Raw genomic sequence first — 18,702 nt, forward strand, 5'->3', positions numbered from 1 at the left:
GTGCAAAGCATAGACACTGAGATGAGCTCCCAAGGTGGACAAGATGCTAGGTTATTATTATTCCATTGGTAATTGTTTTCAGGACAAAATCCCTATTACCCAGTGGTACCCTAGAGGACTTAGAGTCAAGTGGAACAAGGCTCTTTGGGTGAAAGCTCTTTCAATTTCCCCCGGCTTCATGAAGCTAAGACAATGGGGATCAGGGTGGACCACTAAGTGGGGCACAGAATGGCACTTTCAGGGCATGAGGCACCAGCTGGAACATAACAGCAGCTGGAGCAGCCTCGAGTAAGACCCAGTGTTTGTCATGACTGAATAATGTTTTCCACTGAATGAATACAGGAAACAATAAAGGGTTTCAGACTGGGTAGGTAGGGAGGAAAGACAAACAATGACGGATGAGCCCCGAGAAACTGGGATTCTTGGGGTATCCGAGAGTAGACAGAGCAGCCCTAATTGGCAGATCTTGAAGGAATGATGTGTAGGGTGGTTACAGAGGATGTACGGTGGTTAGCTGGCATTGGAGATGAACAGAGATGCAGAGATGGAAGTCACTGGGGTTAAGAAATACAAAGTGAAGGTGTTTAATGGCTTGTCTGTAAAAATACCGAAACCTCTAAAGGGTTCAGAAGGGAAATTGGGGGCAGGAGATTACTGTGAGCTGAGACACCTCAAGTCTTTCATAAATGAAGGGAAGTAACTGGGAGAAAAGTAAATGAGAGTGATGAGAATGGTGAGAATATCTTTGGCCAGAGGTAGAGACCCTCGAAGGAAAACCAGCTTTGAGATGAGGATGGAAGCTGCGGTGGGGAATATGGAGCATCCCTCCCTTCCCCTGAGGCTGGCCCCCCACCCTTCCTACTCAATGAACTGTGGAGCATGGGAAAGAACAGCCTCTATCAGGAGGCTGCTGGGGAACCAGGTTTTGCTAAGGGCACAAAGTGGAAAGGCGGGGGATGTATACAGAGAATGACTGACAGTGTCTTTAAAGTTCACAGGATACAGCAAAGTTAGACAAGGACCAAGAGCAGGAGACAGTGGGAAGGAGGGGTGGAAGCCCCTGAGCAGTTACAGGAGTTTTGCAAGCAGAGACAGGTGGTGTCTTTCAGTAAGTTCCTAAGGACTGCAGATATTAGAGACTTTCCTGTGACAGGGAGGCTGCAAATACCCTGACTTTGGTACAACTTGTTTTTACCCAAGAACTGATGGGCATTCGACTGCATTCACTCCAGGTTTTTGAGAGGTGACGAGGGTTGCCCTAGTGTTACAAAGGGGAACCGGGACCTCCTGACGGCCCCGGCTGGCTTGGGGGATGTGCAGTGGAACCAAAGGCTCTGACTAGATTTGCTAAGGGGCAGCAAGGGCTGGATCAGGGCGATGGTGGTTATTAGTCCCATGGAGCTCAGGACAATGGCAAAAGCCCCAGGAGAGGAGATCCAGTGAGCTCTCAAACAGCCCAGTGATCCTCAGAGCAAGGGCACAGGCCTCAGCTAGGAAGCTGCATGAGACGCGAGGGGTCTTGTTTTCAGCAGGGAAGTGTCTGTGGTTTCAGCAAAAACTTTGCCTCCCCTCCTCCCGCCCCTCTGGGAAGGTACAACTTGTGTCGATTCCAAGCCCAATGTGAGTCTTCTTGCAGAGCACTTCCAACAACAGAGCTAGTTTCCATGGTTAAATAAGCCATACTTTCATATGCAGTCTGATTTCTGTTATGGCCTGTTCTCTTCTAAAACTAAATCTAACATGATATGGCTCCCATTTCACTTCAGGGTCACGGAAATTCAAGAATTAAGTTCTGTGGCAGAAATGCTTCAGCTGTGCCAGTGTTTTATTCTTCTATGAGGACTGCAATTGTCATTTTCAAATCTGGAGTTGTAAACAGAAACTCTAGAATGAGTTTCACCTATCAGATAGCAGGTGAGCCCTGGAACTTCATCTTTTATTCAGAAAAGCTGCCATGATCATTACAATTATTCCTAGAATAATTACAGTTATTTCTAGAATTGACTCCTGTGAGTAAATTAGGATTTGTTAACAAAAACCACAGCCATCTCTTAACTAGAACCCAGGCCCAATTTCGCAAATTACTAAAGTTGGTTTCTAAAGCGATAAAGAGAATATAATACTAACCAAGATGGTTAGAATGCTAGCATTTTCTTCAGAGTATATAGTGGATTTTAAAAATATACCAGTTGTCTTTTTAATTATCCACCTAACCACATTGAATATATATTTTTATTTACAAGAAATATATATATTTATTTACAAAAGCTTTATCAAAATATAATTCTCATATTATACAGTTTACCCATTTAAAGTTTATATTTCAAAGGTTTTTAGTATTTTCACAAAATTGAAAATCTTAGAAAATCATTTTGTAAAAATCAAAAATCCTTGAAAGGGCTACCTGATTACTATCACTGAGAAGTTTATTTTCACAGAACACTTTATTTACTACTTATTTTGAACTGATTCAAATGAAAGCTGCCTTTGGTTAAAACAAACAAAAGTACTTTTGGTATTTTTTTTTTTTTTTTACCAAAAACAAATATAAAAAAGGTAAAGAATGATTTGCCACAAATAACTCACCAATGGATTTAAAATCCTTGTGCAAAACTCTGTCTTGGAGGTAGCGTCCTTGTTGAAAAGAGAGTCTGAATGCTAGCCACTTCCACCTCCGTGTGATCAGAAAGTTCAAAGGATGCTCCAGTATTTGTCTTTAAAGGAGAAGCCTCCTGTGTGTGCTTCCCGTAGGGGTGTTTTTGTGAATGAGCTGCTGCATTGCACCTGTGTGTGCCGCTTGCCATTCACTTCACTGCTCAGGGTCTCAATGATCTCAAAGATAAAGAAGCTGGATTACTTTTTCTAAAGTTTGTTTAAATGTAATGATCTTTTTGAATGATTTCTGTGAAGTTGAAAGAGCACTACATACTGGAATGCATACATTAATTATGCATATTTTTCCTCTAAGATTGCAACAGAGACTATCACAAGGCATTTGGCAACCTGAAGAGCCCGGGATGGCCAGATAACTATAACAGTGACATGGATTGCACCATTACTGTCACGGCCCCCCAGAACCACACCATTTCTCTCTTTTTTCATTCATTTGGCATCGAGAACTCAGTTGAATGCAGAAATGATTTCTTGGAGGTAACATGCATTTGAATATCATTTGAATGAATTATTTAAAAGATGGTGGATCACATAAGATTTTACATCTTTTCTCTAGCGCTGCTAATACTATATGATTCTTACTTGTTTCATTAATTTATTCATTACCCTTTTATTCCCTAAACATTTACAGAGCACCAGTCCAAACACCAGAAATTGGGAACCTCAGGGCCCTCAGGAGACTCGTAGTCTGGTGGGAAGGACCGATGGGGTATAGCCAATTACAGCACAATGTGTAAAAGACTAACTGGGTCCAGCATGGGTAGGAGTCCCTAACTCAGTCTGGGAATTAGAAGGCTTAAGAGAGCAATATGTAAGTTGAGACATAAAAGGATCAGAGGGAAGTCTAAGGACAACATGCTGATTCTTCAAATGAAACAGAATGATACCAAATAGCTCACGTCATTTCCCTGAGAGATACAGTAAGTTTGGGGCATTGTCAACATCCTCTAAAGACAAGTGTTTCCTTGAATAAGTGCTCCCTGGTCACAGGAGGTGTGCTCTGTCCTTTCTCCACCACAACTCCAGAGCTTGACTTTGGGCACAGAAGTAACCTTGCTGTTTGCCCATCCTCCACCCACCCACCCTACACTCCCACCCCAGGACACACTGAGAGAGAAGCCCCCCTTGCACCTGGAGCAGGCAGAGCCATGCGCCTCTTGGGCTTGAACCTTTGGGGTCCTCCGGTGCCCCCGATGAGCTCCCTCTGTGCTCTTTCTGCCCCATCGCCTGCATTGGGCATGTGAGATGGGACATGAACATCATTGCTTATAGGCAGGAGACAGTCTGAATTAGCCTCATCTGATGTGGACCCAGTGTGTGGAACTCAGCACCTGTGTTTTGCCAGAAAACCCCAGAGCTCATGGGGTTGTAAGCTTTGCAAGCTCTGTTGAAAATACATTCATCCTTAGGAAATGTACTTAGATGGAACCTAAGACCCAAGAGCATAAGGATGCTGAATTCTTCTGTGAGTGGAGTTTAAATCTAAACCTCAACCTGACCGTCTCTCAGTTGGCTTTGTTTCACCACACAAGAGTCTTCAGTAAAGTTTCCAAAAAGTGTGCTTGTTCGTCTACACCTGATCTGGAGTTGTATTTTTTATTTTATTTTTTTTCTCACTGCCTCTTTGATCAGGACTTCATTCAAAATAAGCTGCCCAAGATGATTTGATCTTTGTAGCATAAACAAATGTACCGGTGTATGCAGCAGGCTCCTTTCCTTCTGTGGGAGGGTTCTTTCCAGCGGGCTTCTGTTCAGCTGCTAGTTTCTTGGTAGCTTCAGCCTTTGTTCCCAACAAAACATCTTCAGCTTCTTAGCACCAAGGGCCTTCTTTCTTTTCTTTCTTCTTTCTTTTCTCTCCTGCAACCCCCTCATCTGATTTGGCTTCTAGGGCTGCTGTCACCTTCTGCCCAGCCTGTCCAGGAAGGGTGTCCCGGCACATGGTCTTTGCATATGGGTTTAGCTTCAACATGATTCCTGATGCAGAGTTTTATCATCCTGGAAAGCTCTCCCCTTTGGAATTCATCTAAATCCTTTATGAATCAATAGCCTTAACATATAGTGCTATAAATAACACTCAGAGGAAGCTCATGCCTTTTCTAAAGGAATACTCACCGTGACGGGAGACCAAAAGATGTATGTAGCAGGAAGGAAATGAAGAGACAAATACAGTTATTCTTTGTGCCGGTCAGGTTATTCAACTTGGACCTATGTACCTCTCCCACCATGGAGATCCAAATATTTATATGAAGTGTGAAGCAGAAAGAATGAGGGGAGCGGGATCTGGAGGAAAGATGGAATAATCCCGTTAGGTTGGAGTCACAGTGCAACGAACTCTTAACTCACTCCAGCTTGAATGGACCATTATTGATCAGAGTCAGCATTTGCCATTTGCCTGATAGATGCTGGGAAGCAAAGCCTTGCTTTCCAGCCATGGAGAGTGAGAACTCCTCCTCCTAGCTGTCCGTCATTACTCCACAGAATAGATCTGAAACTTCCTGTCCCATAAGCAAAGAAAGGAAACCACCACTTAGGCCTCTAAAATGTGGCCCCATCTGGCTCTCAGTGGGAAGACTGTAGGCATAGTTTCTCGGCAGTTGTACCAGGAAGCCTCAGCATTCCGTTCTTGTGAACTGCAGGGGGAACGGAAATGTCTGACTGAGGATTCTTACTGTGTTACTCCCAAGCCAGGGCTGAGCTCTAGACCATGCTTGGAATCTGCTAGTGTTTTCCTGCCTTCACCTCCCCTTTCAGGATCCTCTGATGTCCCAGAGATGCCTGCTGCTCTCGGTGGTCCCATTCCTCCTAGAAGAGGAAAGTGAATAAGACAAGTTGTCAGCAATGTCAGTGGAAATTAATATCTCGCTGCTCCTCTCAGAGCAACGGCATTTTAAAAGAGGACCCCAAGGGAAAAACACCCAAACTCAAGAGGATGGTGCTGGCAGGTCTTATATATGGCAGCCCTCCCATCTTCTAGTGGATGACTGGCTACTCTGTCATGGCAAGGCTACTTTGTTTAAACGCGTAGCAGAATAATCCCCAAAGCACTAAAAAGGCATTATTCTCTCCCATTGGCTACTACATAGACCTAAAAGGAATCTCACCTGATCAACACAGCCCAGCAAGATGTCTTAAATCTGTGACTTAAGATACCAGCAATTAACCAATTAACCAAAGTTTAAACCATGGAATTATAAAGGGAACAGAGGAACTTCCAATATTTTGAATACATAGATCAGTAAAGTCAGCATTTCCACATGTCAGTCGGGTTCCAGCATACATTGCCTGTGTAACGTTTCTGTAGGAAGTGTCGAGAGCCCTCCTGGAAGAAGGGCTGGTTGTGAATGCAGGGTAGGAGCCAGGCTGGGGGACAGAAAGTGGTTCAGTTCACAATGTGGTTCTCTCTCCCCATAAAACACCAGCTCATCTCCTGTTTTTATATGTGTCTACTCAAAAATAAGTTGAAACAAAAAAGCAACGAGGCCTGGGAATGTGTTTGTAGAACACAGTTAACAACAGACATTGTATAGATTTATAACTCTGTCCTTTGCCCATATAGAAATTCCTTTCGTTCTGAACTTTACTATACTTTGCATTGTATTTTTTCATAGCCCCTCTATAGCCAAGTAATTTTTAATCGGAAACACGTGCACACACACACACACACTGAAAAAGGTGTAATAGTTGACTGGAAACAGAGCAGGCAACATTGCCCCCACCCATCCCCACCTTTTAAAAATTCACTTTACCTACATTCTCCAAAATGTTTCCCCATAAGCAAAGGCTGCAGGATCACAGCACAAACTATGGCATAAAAAAGCTGCCTGGTGTTTTAATTACTATAGGTTAACAGATATTTCTGAATCAAAATGCAAATGTTTTTTGATCTACACGTGAAACATTTTTCCCCTTTGCAGGTGAAGGTGACTTCTGCATGTATTTTCAGAAAACCCTTCATTCTTAACTATAAAAAAGACAAAGCTTTTCCAAACAGTGTCGTCATTCAAATTGTCTCTCATTTTAATGTATATGCCTTAGAGAAGAAAGTGTGAGGTTAGTAATGAAGGACTCTTTCCTAAAGGTGAGAAATGGAAGTAACAGCAATTCACCATTACTGGGCAAGTACTGTGGAGCTCTGCTGCCAAGCCCTGTCTTCTCTCAAAATAATGAACTATACCTACGATTTAAGAGTGATAGTGTAACTTCTGATCGTGGATATGAAATCGTCTGGACTTCATCACCCTCTGGTAAGACATTTGCACGTTGTACGGGAAAGCAGCGTGAGAAAACCAGGAGGTGTCTAACAGAAAAAGGCAAAGTAACCTTATATTTTTAGCTACCCGTGTACCTGATTCGTTTATGTTAAGAATAGAGATTTTTAACCATGAAAGTACAGATTACTTTTTTTTTTTTGAAATGGTGTCTCGCTCTGTCACCCAGGCTGGAGTGCAGTGGTGTGATCTTGGCTCACTGCAACCTCTACCTGCTGGGTTCAAGTGATTCTCCTACCTCAATCTGCCAAGTAGCTGAGATTACAGGCATACGCCACCATGCCCAGCTGATTTTTGTATTTTTAGTAGAGACAGGGTTTCCCCATATTGGCCAGGGTGGTCTCGAACTCCTGAACTTAGGTGGTGATCCACCCGTGTCAGCCTCGCAAAGTGCTGGGATTACAGTCATGAGCCACCGCGCCCAGCCAGATTACTTTAAATTCTACGTTTATTCATTATTTCTGTTTATAAAAGAATATATATTGATATATGAAGCATATATAAGGTAAGGTATGAAGATTTAAAGATTCCTTGGTAAATTAAATTTTGTTAGACTTTTTGACTAAGGAAGTTCTTTGAGAATTTAAAGAAAAACTTTTACCAAAAATCCAACTTATGAACACATTCTGGCATATATATAAGTGGTTGTGCTTCTTGCGGGCCCTGACGTTTCCTGGCGGTGCTGGAGAGAAATTGCTTTTTTAGGGTAGTAAGTATCTTCTCACATTTTTGGTTGGCTGTTTATCAAACAACTAAAGAAAATTTAAGTCATGTCAATACATTTAATGCAAGAGAGGAGAAATACTTTTATGAAATGTCCCGAAATACCAAAATACCTTCAAAATAAGAAAGATAAACAGAATTCACTTTAAATATCTTAAGAAAAGGGTTATATTAAGACAATTGTGGTAACGGAATCTTGACACCCAAAGGAAGCTTAAAGATAACCTCCAATGCTCAAATTTTATCGACGAGCAAATAAAACACCAAGATTAAGCTAGGTGCTGTGGCTCACGCCTGTAATTCCTGGGAGACCAAGGCGGGTGGATTACCTGAGGTCAGGAGTTCCAGACCAGCGTGGTCCACATGGTGAAACCCCCGTCTCCGCTAAAAATACAAAAATTAACTGGGTGTAGATCCCAGCTACTGGGGAGACTGAGACTGGAGAATCACTTCAACTTGGGAGATGGAGGCTGTAGTGAGCCGAGATCACACCACTGCACTCCAGCCTGGGTGACAAAGCAATACTCTGTCTCAAAAAAAAAAAAAAAAAAAAAAAAAAAACCCACCATGAACCCGGGAGGCAGAGCTTGAAGTGAGCCAAGATCGTGCCACTGCACTCCAGCCTGGGTGACGGAGCAAGACTCCATCTCAAAAACCAAAACCAAAAACAGAACCCACCAAGATTAATGAGTTGCCCAAAATGCTCCACTAGACTGAGATGGAGGTGGGATTAGGTCTTGGTGGTCAGAGGCCCAGCCATGTGCTCTGGAACTATACCAGCCACCTTCTTCCTGTCCCAGAGATGACCTGGGTCTCCACAGATAGGTAGTCTAAATCATGACAGCCTTTGTATACAGATTAACAAATGGAACAAATTTACACCAAAACTTGAAGTATTCGACCTTAAGTATGTCAGTTATTAGCCCAGTAAAGTCACTGTTATAATGAAGTAATTCCTGCTACCACCTACAATAACATACTCCCTCTTGGTTTAGTGGTGAATTTTATTTCTAATTTTACTTCACTCGCATCATTAGCATCAACTCAGGGCCCCCAAACATCTCTCCACCATCGAAAGCACACAGAGAACAACTTGATTTTCTTCCACAGTTTATCAAGGTTTTTTTTTTCCATTCTGCTCTCAACACCCAGTTTTAAAGTACAGTCCTGGAGGAAGTTGTCCCGGGGTCGTGACATGCAGGCGAAGGCACGTGTGTGGAGGATGGAAGAGGTGGAGGTGGCCATGGGAAGAGAGGGGAAGGGAGGAGAAAGGGTGCAGCCCAAAGAAGAGGAACAGGAAAAGGGGTTTCTGCCTCCATTATTCTCGCAGAGAGTCTCAGCACCTTAAGAAAATAAAATCGTATTGCCTCACAAGCCAGACTGGAGGGCTTATATGTTGTTGAATCAAACTTCCTGTCCTGTTTTCCTTGCAGGATGTGGTGGAACTCTTTATGGAGACAGAGGCTCATTCACCAGCCCTGGCTATCCAGGCACCTACCCAAACAACACGCACTGTGAGTGGGCCCTAGTGGCTCCTGCTGGAAGGCTTGTCACCGTCAACTTCTACTTCATCAGCATTGACGATCCAGGAGACTGTGTACAGAACTATCTCACACTCTACGACGGGCCCAACGCCAGCTCTCCATCCTCTGGACCGTACTGTGGAGGCGTGAGTAAAACAAGCATTTTATATTCCCATTTGTTGTTTTTAGACAATGAGAGTCACTTAGTGTAGACTTTTTTTTTGTTTTTTTTTGAGACGGAATTTCGCTCTTGTCGCCCAGACTGGAGTGCAGTGGTACGCAATCTCGGCTCCCTGCAACCGCCGCCTCCCGGGTTCAAGCAATTCTGCCTCAGCCTCCTGAGTAGCTGGGATTACAGGCGCCAGCTGTGTGCTTTCTGTGCATCACGCCACCACGCCTGGCTAATTTTTGTACTTTTAGTAGAGACGGGGGTTTCGCCATGTTGGCCAGGCTGGTCTCGAACTTCTGACATCAGGTGATCCGTCCGCTTCGGCCTCCGAAAGTGCTGGGATTACAGGGGTGAGCCACTGCTCCGGGCCTAGTGTAGACTTTTAAAGGCAGACACTTGTAGAGTAGGAAGTACAGCCTTTAACAAATTGAGCAGTTTTCCGACTTGCCTTTCTATTCTGGGAACATGAGTGCCATCTGGTGGACATTGCGTTAAATTGCTATTAAGAGTTACCAAAATCGGCTCTGCGTCAGATCACCTGTGGAGTTACATTAGACTTCCGGTTCCCACCAAAACCCACTGACTCGGGATTTCCCAAGGAGGAGTCACAACATGCTGTTTTTTTAAAAAAGCTCCCTCTGTGACGTCAGTGCACTGCCTAGGGTTGAGTACCCATGTTTATTTCTGCATAAATAGAACTATAGAAAATTTGGACACCTGGCTCTATTTTATCTACTTCTTGCTGAAAACTGCAGTAATTCTTTGAAGAAGTGGTGACTGATAGTTTGTTTTTGTAAAGCTCTGGCATCTTCCCTAAACAACTCAGAATCTGACATTGATTCAATATTGCAGGCATCTGTGCTTACGATCCTCTCATTTGATGTGCAAGTAGATACTTAAAGAGAGTAAAGTCTCACACCTGTAATCCCAACACTTGGGAGGCCCAGGCAGGTGGATCACTTGAGGTGAGAAGTTTGAGACTAGACTGGCCAACATGGGGAAATCCTATCTCTACTAAAAGTACAAAATAGCTGGCATAGTGGCACACGCCTGTAATCCCAGCTACTAGGGAGGCTGAGGCAAAAGAATTGCTTGAGCCTGGGAGGCGGAAGTTGCAGTGAGCTGAGATGGGGCCACTCCACTCCAACCTGGGCAACACAGCCAGACTCGATCTCAAAGAACAAGAGAGTAAGTAAGGGAAAATTGGCTGTTGGCAAGCGGGTATCTGTTTCTGATTTTTCTGCCGTTAAATCATCTTAGGCTTTGTAATCAAACTAGACAGAAAACTGTATCAGCTGGAAATCTAGATGGTTTTTAAAATATAACTTACTATTTATAAAATTGATAAATGCTATTTTCAGAAGTATCAGAAAATAGACTAATTTTTCTAAAACCCTGGCATTCTCATATATTCTTAACACCTTTCTTTGAATATATTTGTATATATTTTTCATGCACATTTTTTACTGTTTGATGGTGTGTTTTTTCCACTTACCAATGTATCATTAGTATCTTATATCAATAAAAACACTGGTGCATCATATTTAAGTTTTGGAGAGTATTCCATCGCATGAGTGTGGCCTAATTTATTTAACGAAGCCCCTGTAAGTAGACATTTAGGTCTCTTGAACTGTTTGCAACTACAAACAACACTTAATACACTTTTTGGTAGTGATATCTTTATACATATAGTTATATATTACTTGGTGAGAAATGGTAATCACAGGACCAGCAGACACTGTATCACGGGGATGCACAGAAACCACACAGAGAGAGACCCCAGTAAATGTGCCACACATCAGATTTAGAAGCTAATCAGCTCTCAGACATTGAATTGAAATTTACAAACATTTCAAAAGGGAGGAAAAGAGACAATTTTTAACAATACAATGACTTTATATTGGTAGGGTTTTTTTTGTGTGTGTGGGAATGGTTTTCAGCGGCTTGCAAACATACAACCCCATTTGATCCCCAGAATGACAATACCATAAGGTGGAAAGAACAAGTATATCCTGGTCTTGTATAAACCGAGTCCAGGTTTATACTGAACAAGTATAAACCGAGTCACTGAGAGAAGTGACGGCCATTTAATCCAATGCCACGTTAAGTTGAAATATATAGCGAGATACATCAATTTTTTAAACTGTTGGTGTTCACAGTATTTTCCCAGTTTTACATTTTCTTTTATGAATGTGGATATAATTTCACATGTAATTGTTTTTTTTCTTAAAGGTACCACCAATTTCTTTTTTTTTTTAACTTTTTTAAAGCCTATATTTATTTAATATCTTTGTCCTATTCCATACTGTATTTCTTCTGTTCTTTTTTTTAACCTTTTTTTTATTTTATTTTTTATTATACTTTAAGTTCTAGGGTACATGTGCATAACGTGCAGGTTTGTTACATATGTATACATGTGCCATGTTGGTGTGCTGCACCCATCAACTCGTCAGCACCCATCAATTCATCATTTATATCAGGTATAACTCCCCAGTGCAATCCCTCCCCCCTCCCCCCTCCCCTTGATAGCCCCCAGTGTGTGATGTTCCCCTTCCCGAGTCCAAGTGAGCTCATTGTTCAGTTCCCACCTATGAGTGAGAACATGCGGTGTTTGGTTTTCTCTTCTTGTGATAGTTTGCTAAGAATGATGGTTTCCAGCTGCATCCATGTCCCTACAAAGGACGCAAACTCATCCTTTTTTATGGCTGCATAGTATTCCATGGTGTATATGTGCCACATTTTCTTAATCCAGTCTGTCACTGATGGACATTTGGGTTGATTCCAAGTCTTTGCTATTGTGAATAGTGCCGCAATAAACATACGTGTGCATGTGTCTTTGTAGTAGCGTAATTTATAATCCTTTGGGTATATACCCAGTAGTGGGATGGCTGGGTCATATGGGTACCACCAATTTCTTTAACACTTTATAAATATTAAACATAAATGAAAAAATGTAAAACATAAGCATAAAACATGAAGTCAATTTACATACAGAGGTAGCTTTTATTTTGGTAATATTTACATGCTTACAACTTTTTGTAAGTTGTAATATTTTGCTATTATTTACATACATGTAACTTTTACATTTTACATACATATTTACATGCATCGTTACATACATACAAAAGTTGTATGTATGTATAGAAAGTTGAATTGTATACCGAAGGAGTATACATACAAAAGTATACAACTTGTATGTATTGTATACTCCTTCGGTATACAATTCAACTTTTTATATATGTAAATATGCATGCAAATATGTATGTTAAATATAAATTTGTAATATTTACATACATACAATCTACAAACAGAGGTAGCTCCTTATGTTGCTAACATAAACACAAACCATGATTTGGAGATATTTTATGTTATGGTAAATACCATTGTTCACAGGGAAATCCTATATCCCTTGCAGCTACAGAATATGAACATCTAGCAAATGAAAGAGTAACGGGAAAAACAAGGAGAATCAAAGGGATTCTAAAACTTCTGTTGACTGTCCACACTAGTTTGTCAATATAAAATAAGTTGTTGACATTTGGAAGCATTTTTAAATGGAAGTAAAAAGTAGACATGCATAGGAATAAAAATATTGTATATTCCTTGATGTATCTCTTACAGAGAAAAATCTACACTCACTTGAGTAAGTGTGTGTCTTGGAAATAAGCCTGTGTTTTGATGACTTGGGGTAGGGCTGAGGCAGGAAAAGCCAGTAATGTAAGCATCATGAGAGCAGGGCTTTTTGCCTGTTTTGCTCTTTTTTTTTTTATGTCCCTACTACTAAAAACAATACCTGCAGCGTGGCAGTGCCTTGATCAATATTTGCCAAATGAATGAATAGAAAGTGAGAGACAACAGGGACCCATCTGTCCCCCCAACACACACACACAAACACACACACAAACACACACTGTTCCACAGAAGTATATGAAAATAAATCTCAAGAGGAAACTACAAACATTGATGAAAATAGTATGTTTTACTTAATATAATCATTTTAATTCCATATGTATTTCAGAAAAATTAAATTTGCAGTTAAGAACCTGAATAAGAAGTTCAAATGTTTTGATAACAGTTTTATTGAGATATAATTTATATACCATACATTTATATACATACAATTTACATACCATATAATTTATCTCTTTAAAGTATACAATTCAGTGGTTTTTAGTAGATTTACAGAGCTGTGTGCCCATTATCAGCACAGCCAATTTTGGGACACTTTCATTACTCATTACCCCCCAAAAGAAACCCTGTACCCATTAGCAGTCCTTCCCCATTTTTGCTCAACTCCCCACGCCCAGAAATATTCCTTTGTAAAGTATTTGCATTCATTCTTTGCAAGGTTACTTCAAGATATATACGCAAGTTCACTGTAAATTCTATAAAGTTTCTTTATGTGTTGCTTTGTTTCTAGGCTAACATTTCTAGAAAAACGTTCAAATATGTGAAACATATAATTTAATATTTTTTGTTTTTTCAATTTTAGGACACCAGCATAGCTCCCTTCGTGGCTTCCTCAAATCAGGTCTTCATAAAATTTCATGCTGATTATGCACGGCATCCATCCGCTTTCCGATTAACTTGGCACAGCTAAGCGGGTAACAACTCATGTTCACTCAGCACTTCTCCTCTGCAGCACGCTGGACAGGACTCTGCCATCTTTATACACGACCCCTGCTGATGCCACAGAGAATAAGCTGAACTTTTATGGTTTTCACCAAGCTATGGATAGAATCGATATTTGTAGGCCAGGCATGGTGGCTCACGCCCCTGTATTCTCAGCACTTTGGGAGGCCAAGGCAGGTGGATCACCTGAGGTCAGGAGTTTGAGACCAGTCTGGCCAACATGGTGAAACCCCATCTCTACTCAAAATACAAAAATTAGCCAGGCGTGGTAGCGGGCGCCTGTAATCCCAGCCACTCGAGAGGCTGAGGCAGGAGAATTGCTTGAACCCAGGAGGCAGAGCTTGCAGTGAGCTGAGATCACACCACTGCACTCCAGCCTGGGTGACATAGCGAGACTCCATCTCAAAAAAAAAAAAAAAAAAGAATCAATATTTGTACATTTTCTCGAACATAGAACATAGCTTCTTTAGTCTTGAGTGTGCATTTCATTCTAATATTTTGAGCTGAAATTAAAAAAAAACTTTGAAAGACGTGGAAATGATTATGGCATATATGATATACATTTTTTAAAGTTAATAAGAATAGCCAGGGGCAGTGGCTCATACCTGTAATCCCAGCACATTGGGAGGCCATGGTGGGAGGACTGCTTGAACCTAGGAGTTTGAGACCAGCCTGGGCAACAAAGTGAGACCTTATTTCTACAAAAAATCAAAAAATTAACCAGGCATGGTGGCATGCACCTGTAGTTCCAGCTACACAGGAGGTTGAAGCAGGAGGATCACTTGAGCCCAGTAGATTAAGGCTGCAGTGAAACCCTGTGAATTAACCACAGTACTCCAGCCTGGGCGACAGACTGAGACCCTGTCTCATAAATGACAACAAGAACAACAAAAGTTAATCATAATATAGAAGCATAAATTTCTTGTCAATGTTCAATTAGGTATAATAAACATTATTGAATTGTACACAATTATGCTGCATTAATTTTTTGACTTATTAAAACTCTGTCTTTCACTATGGGGCATATATAAATTTTCAAGTTTAATTTTTATATTTTGGCAAAGAATTCAATATATATATGAATCTTCCAGAGCATCAGTTCTGGAGCCAAGCTGCCTGAGTTTGAATTTTAACTTTACTAGTTAAGTGCTTACATAATCTCTCTGTGCTCAGTTTCTTCATTTGTATAATGGGATTATTTTACCTGTCTCACAGGGTTGCCATAATTAAGTAAATATGCGTAAGGACTCAGAGCAATACCTAATGCATATCAAGTAGTTAGTAAATGCTAGCTTCTATGTCAATTAGTAGAAGTATGACTCACCTCCCTACCATACAGATGTACCTGCTTTTCCCATACTCCTCCAAAGCCAGGCCCAAGTCTCACCTATGTTTACCTTTTGCCATGCCCCTAGGTCAATCTGAGCTTCTCCAAAGACCTTGCCTTAACGACAGAGAAATTAGCTCTAACCTCTGAATTCTCTATTTCCCTCCCATTTGCCTCAAACTTCTGTTTCTCCTGGCCATGCTGAACCTTTTCTTCATTTATCCCCAGGACCCTATACTCTCCTGGTTATTTAATTTCTCTGAGTATTCTCCACTCTCTTGTAGAATAGTGGCCTTCTTCACACAGCTCCTAGGCAGTGCCCCAGTAGGAACTCAGTGTGGGGCATCTAACCCCGCATTTCCCTGTTACACTGCCCTAGTAGGGGTTTTCTGTGAGGTCTCTGCCCCTGCAGAAGGCTTCTTCCTGAAAACCCAGCTTTTTCCATACTACCTCTGAAATCTAGGCAGAAGCTGCCAGGAATCTACCACTCTTGTACTCTGTGTGCCTGCAGGTTTAACACCACGTGGAAGCTGCCAAGGCTTGTGGCTTTCATTCTCCAAAGCAGCAGCCCAAGCTTTATGGGCCCCTTTGAGCCGTAGCTGGAGCTGGAGTGACCAGGGTGTGGGGAGCCCTGTCTTGAGGCTGTGCAGGCAAGCAGGGCCCTGGGCCTGGCCCATGAAATCATTCTTTCTTCTAGGCCTCTGGGCCTGTGATGGGAGGGGTTTCAGCAAAGGTTTCTGAAATGCCTCTGGGGCCCTTTCTCCATTATCTTGGATATTAGCAGTTGACTCCCTTTTAGTTATGCAGATTATCTCTAGCAAGTGGATGCTCCACAGCCTGCTTGAATTCCTCTCCTGAAAAAGCTTTTTCTTTCTCTGCCATATGGCCAGGCTGTAAATGTTCCAAATTTTTACGTTCCGCTTCCTTTTTAATATAAGTTCCAATTTAAAGTCATTTCTTTGCTCCCACATCTGAGCACATGCTATTAGAAGTAGCCAGCCCAAATCTTGAACATTTTGCTGCTTAGCAATTTTTTCCACCAGATACCCCAGGTAGCCACTCTTTAGTTCAAACTTCCACAGATCCCTAGGGCATGGACAGAATGCAGCCAAGCTCTTTGCTAAGGCATAATATGTGTCACCTTTGCTCCAGTTCCCACTAAGTTCCTCATTACTATCCAAGACCTGGGCAGCCTGGACATCATTATCCATATCACTATCAAAATTTTAGTCATAACTTTTAACCAGTCTCTAAGAAGTTCCAATTTTCCCCTCATCTTTCTGTCTTCTGAGCCCTCCAAACTCTTCCAAGCTCTACCCATTACCTTGTTCCAAAATCAGTTCCACATTTTCAGATAACTTTATAACAAAACCCCACTCCCGGTACCAATTTTCTGTTTTAGCTCATTCTTGCATTGCTATAAAGAAATACCTGAGACTGGGTAATTTATAAAGAAAAGAGGTTTAATCTGTTCACAGTTCTGTAGGGTTTATAGGAAACATGGTGCTGACGTCTACTTGGCTTCTGGGGTGGCTTTGGGAAGCTTATAATCATGGAAGAAGGCAAAGGGGAAACAGGCATGTCACATGGTGAAAGCAGGAGCAAGACAGCGAGAGCAGGGGGCAGGTGCCACACATTTTTGTGACCAGATCTCATGTGAACTCAGAGCGAGAGTTATCACCAAGGGGATGGTCCAAGCCATCCATGAGGGATCCACCCCCATGATCTAAACACCTCCCACCAGGCCCATCTCCAGCACTGGGTGTTACAACTCAACATGAGATCTGCACAGGGACAAATACCCAAACTCTATGATATATTTATGGTCAACCATTGCCTATTCCCTTAACACAATATGTTAAGTGAAAATAAACATTATGGTTTGCCATTTAACAAGAAGTAGAAAGTTCAACAGCACATCCTCATCTCCAATGCTGCCAGACACGTAACTAGGTGAGGTAGATACGAGCTTTCTTTTCATAAGAAAATTCAAATGCTTTTATAAAGTTTTTCACTGCCTCTAGAAAAGCAGACGCCTTTACAAAGGAGATTTGCTTTATGTTAATTATGCAAAATCAAGGGTTATTAAGAACATGAGACCAAGTAAATGAAAGAAGCTAAGGAATATATCACTTCATCTTACTCTAATACTGAAATGCCAGAGAAATTATTTCTGGACAGAGTATAGAGCCACATAAATAAAACACTCTCACCTTAAAAATTCAGCTACTTGGGAGGCTGAGGCAGGAGAATCACTTGAGCCTGGGAGGCGGAGGTTTCAGTGAGCCAACATTGCGCCACTGCACTCCAGTGTGGGTTACAGAGTGAGACTCCATCTCAAAAAAACAAACAACAACAACAAAAATTCCTGCTCCCTTTTTGTATTATGGATAGATATATCAATTTTATGGGTGACAATTCTACTGGAAAGGACGGTGAATGCAATGAATAACACCATCAGATCCAAAAGGTCTTGAGAAGCTAGAACAATGCACCAATTGTAACAGATGAAATGTGACAGATGTAAGATCTTCCTCTTTTATCAAAAAATGAATTGCAAAGGTACAGAATACAGGGAAAGTTTAACAATAACATGAAATAACACAGTACTTTCCTGAAAGCAAGATTAACATGATGTCGCTGTCAAAAAAATGATGCTTTGATCATGGACTGCATCATTAGAGTAATAGTATCATTTCCACTCAGAAGGGCATGCTTTTCTAGGAGGCATATTGGAATATCCGGGAGGTGTGTACCTGAAATTGAGGAAAGCATATTTTAAAATTAAAAATACAGAAAAAGAGACAAAATGAAGCTTTACAAAATCTTCCAGGCTAGGCATCTAGGAAATAAGCAGTGATTCTTTAGTGGGTTAGGGGATGGTGAGGCTTGGGAGAATGATGTTTTCATATATAGCAAAGGGAAGTAGTTATTGAGTAATTCAGTGTTTGAGTAATTCAGCTGGAAGAAGGAGAAAAGAGTCGACTCTACTCTCATTAGTAAGACCCATCGTATATCCTCTGGTTCTGCTTTACATTTAATTCACTTGTTTCCAAATGTTTACTGAGCATCAGCTATGTGACATGTACTAAATGCACTGAGGATAAAGCAGAGAACAAGACAGCCATACAAGACTATCAGCTGATGTCTCCCGACTTCACAAAGCACACTTCCCAGCTCCATCTGCTTGGTTTCCTGAGCCAGTCCTGAAGCAAAAACCTTAATATTCTTATCTGGTGAAACATACATTGAGCCAGCTTCCCGGATCTAATGGCCAAGGGATAAGTTTCCTGATTCCAAATTGTGTAACCACGAAGTTTCACTGCTAGCAATTAGGACCCTGAACAGATGTAACAATCATCCTAGCAAATTCATCAAACCTGAGTT

The 18,702-nt window shown here is 41.4% G+C and overlaps 1 protein-coding gene across 1 annotated transcript in view; it reads left to right on the top strand.

Moving 5' to 3' along the window:
- CUBN (cubilin) overlaps window positions 1–14,958 on the top strand; it is a 336,941-nt gene extending 321,983 nt beyond the window's left edge. The window contains exons 64-68 of the mRNA XM_023223232.1: window positions 1,767–1,914; window positions 2,969–3,150; window positions 6,752–6,917; window positions 9,098–9,333; window positions 13,849–14,958. Coding sequence (XP_023079000.1) covers window positions 1,767–1,914; window positions 2,969–3,150; window positions 6,752–6,917; window positions 9,098–9,333; window positions 13,849–13,956 — 840 coding nt within the window. The 3' untranslated portion in view covers window positions 13,957–14,958. The remainder of the gene's footprint in view (window positions 1–1,766; window positions 1,915–2,968; window positions 3,151–6,751; window positions 6,918–9,097; window positions 9,334–13,848) is intronic.
- Window positions 14,959–18,702: the final 3,744 nt, after the last annotated feature.

This window comes from Piliocolobus tephrosceles, chromosome 9, assembly GCF_002776525.5.
Source record: "Piliocolobus tephrosceles isolate RC106 chromosome 9, ASM277652v3, whole genome shotgun sequence".
Classification (NCBI taxonomy): domain Eukaryota; kingdom Metazoa; phylum Chordata; class Mammalia; order Primates; family Cercopithecidae; genus Piliocolobus; species Piliocolobus tephrosceles.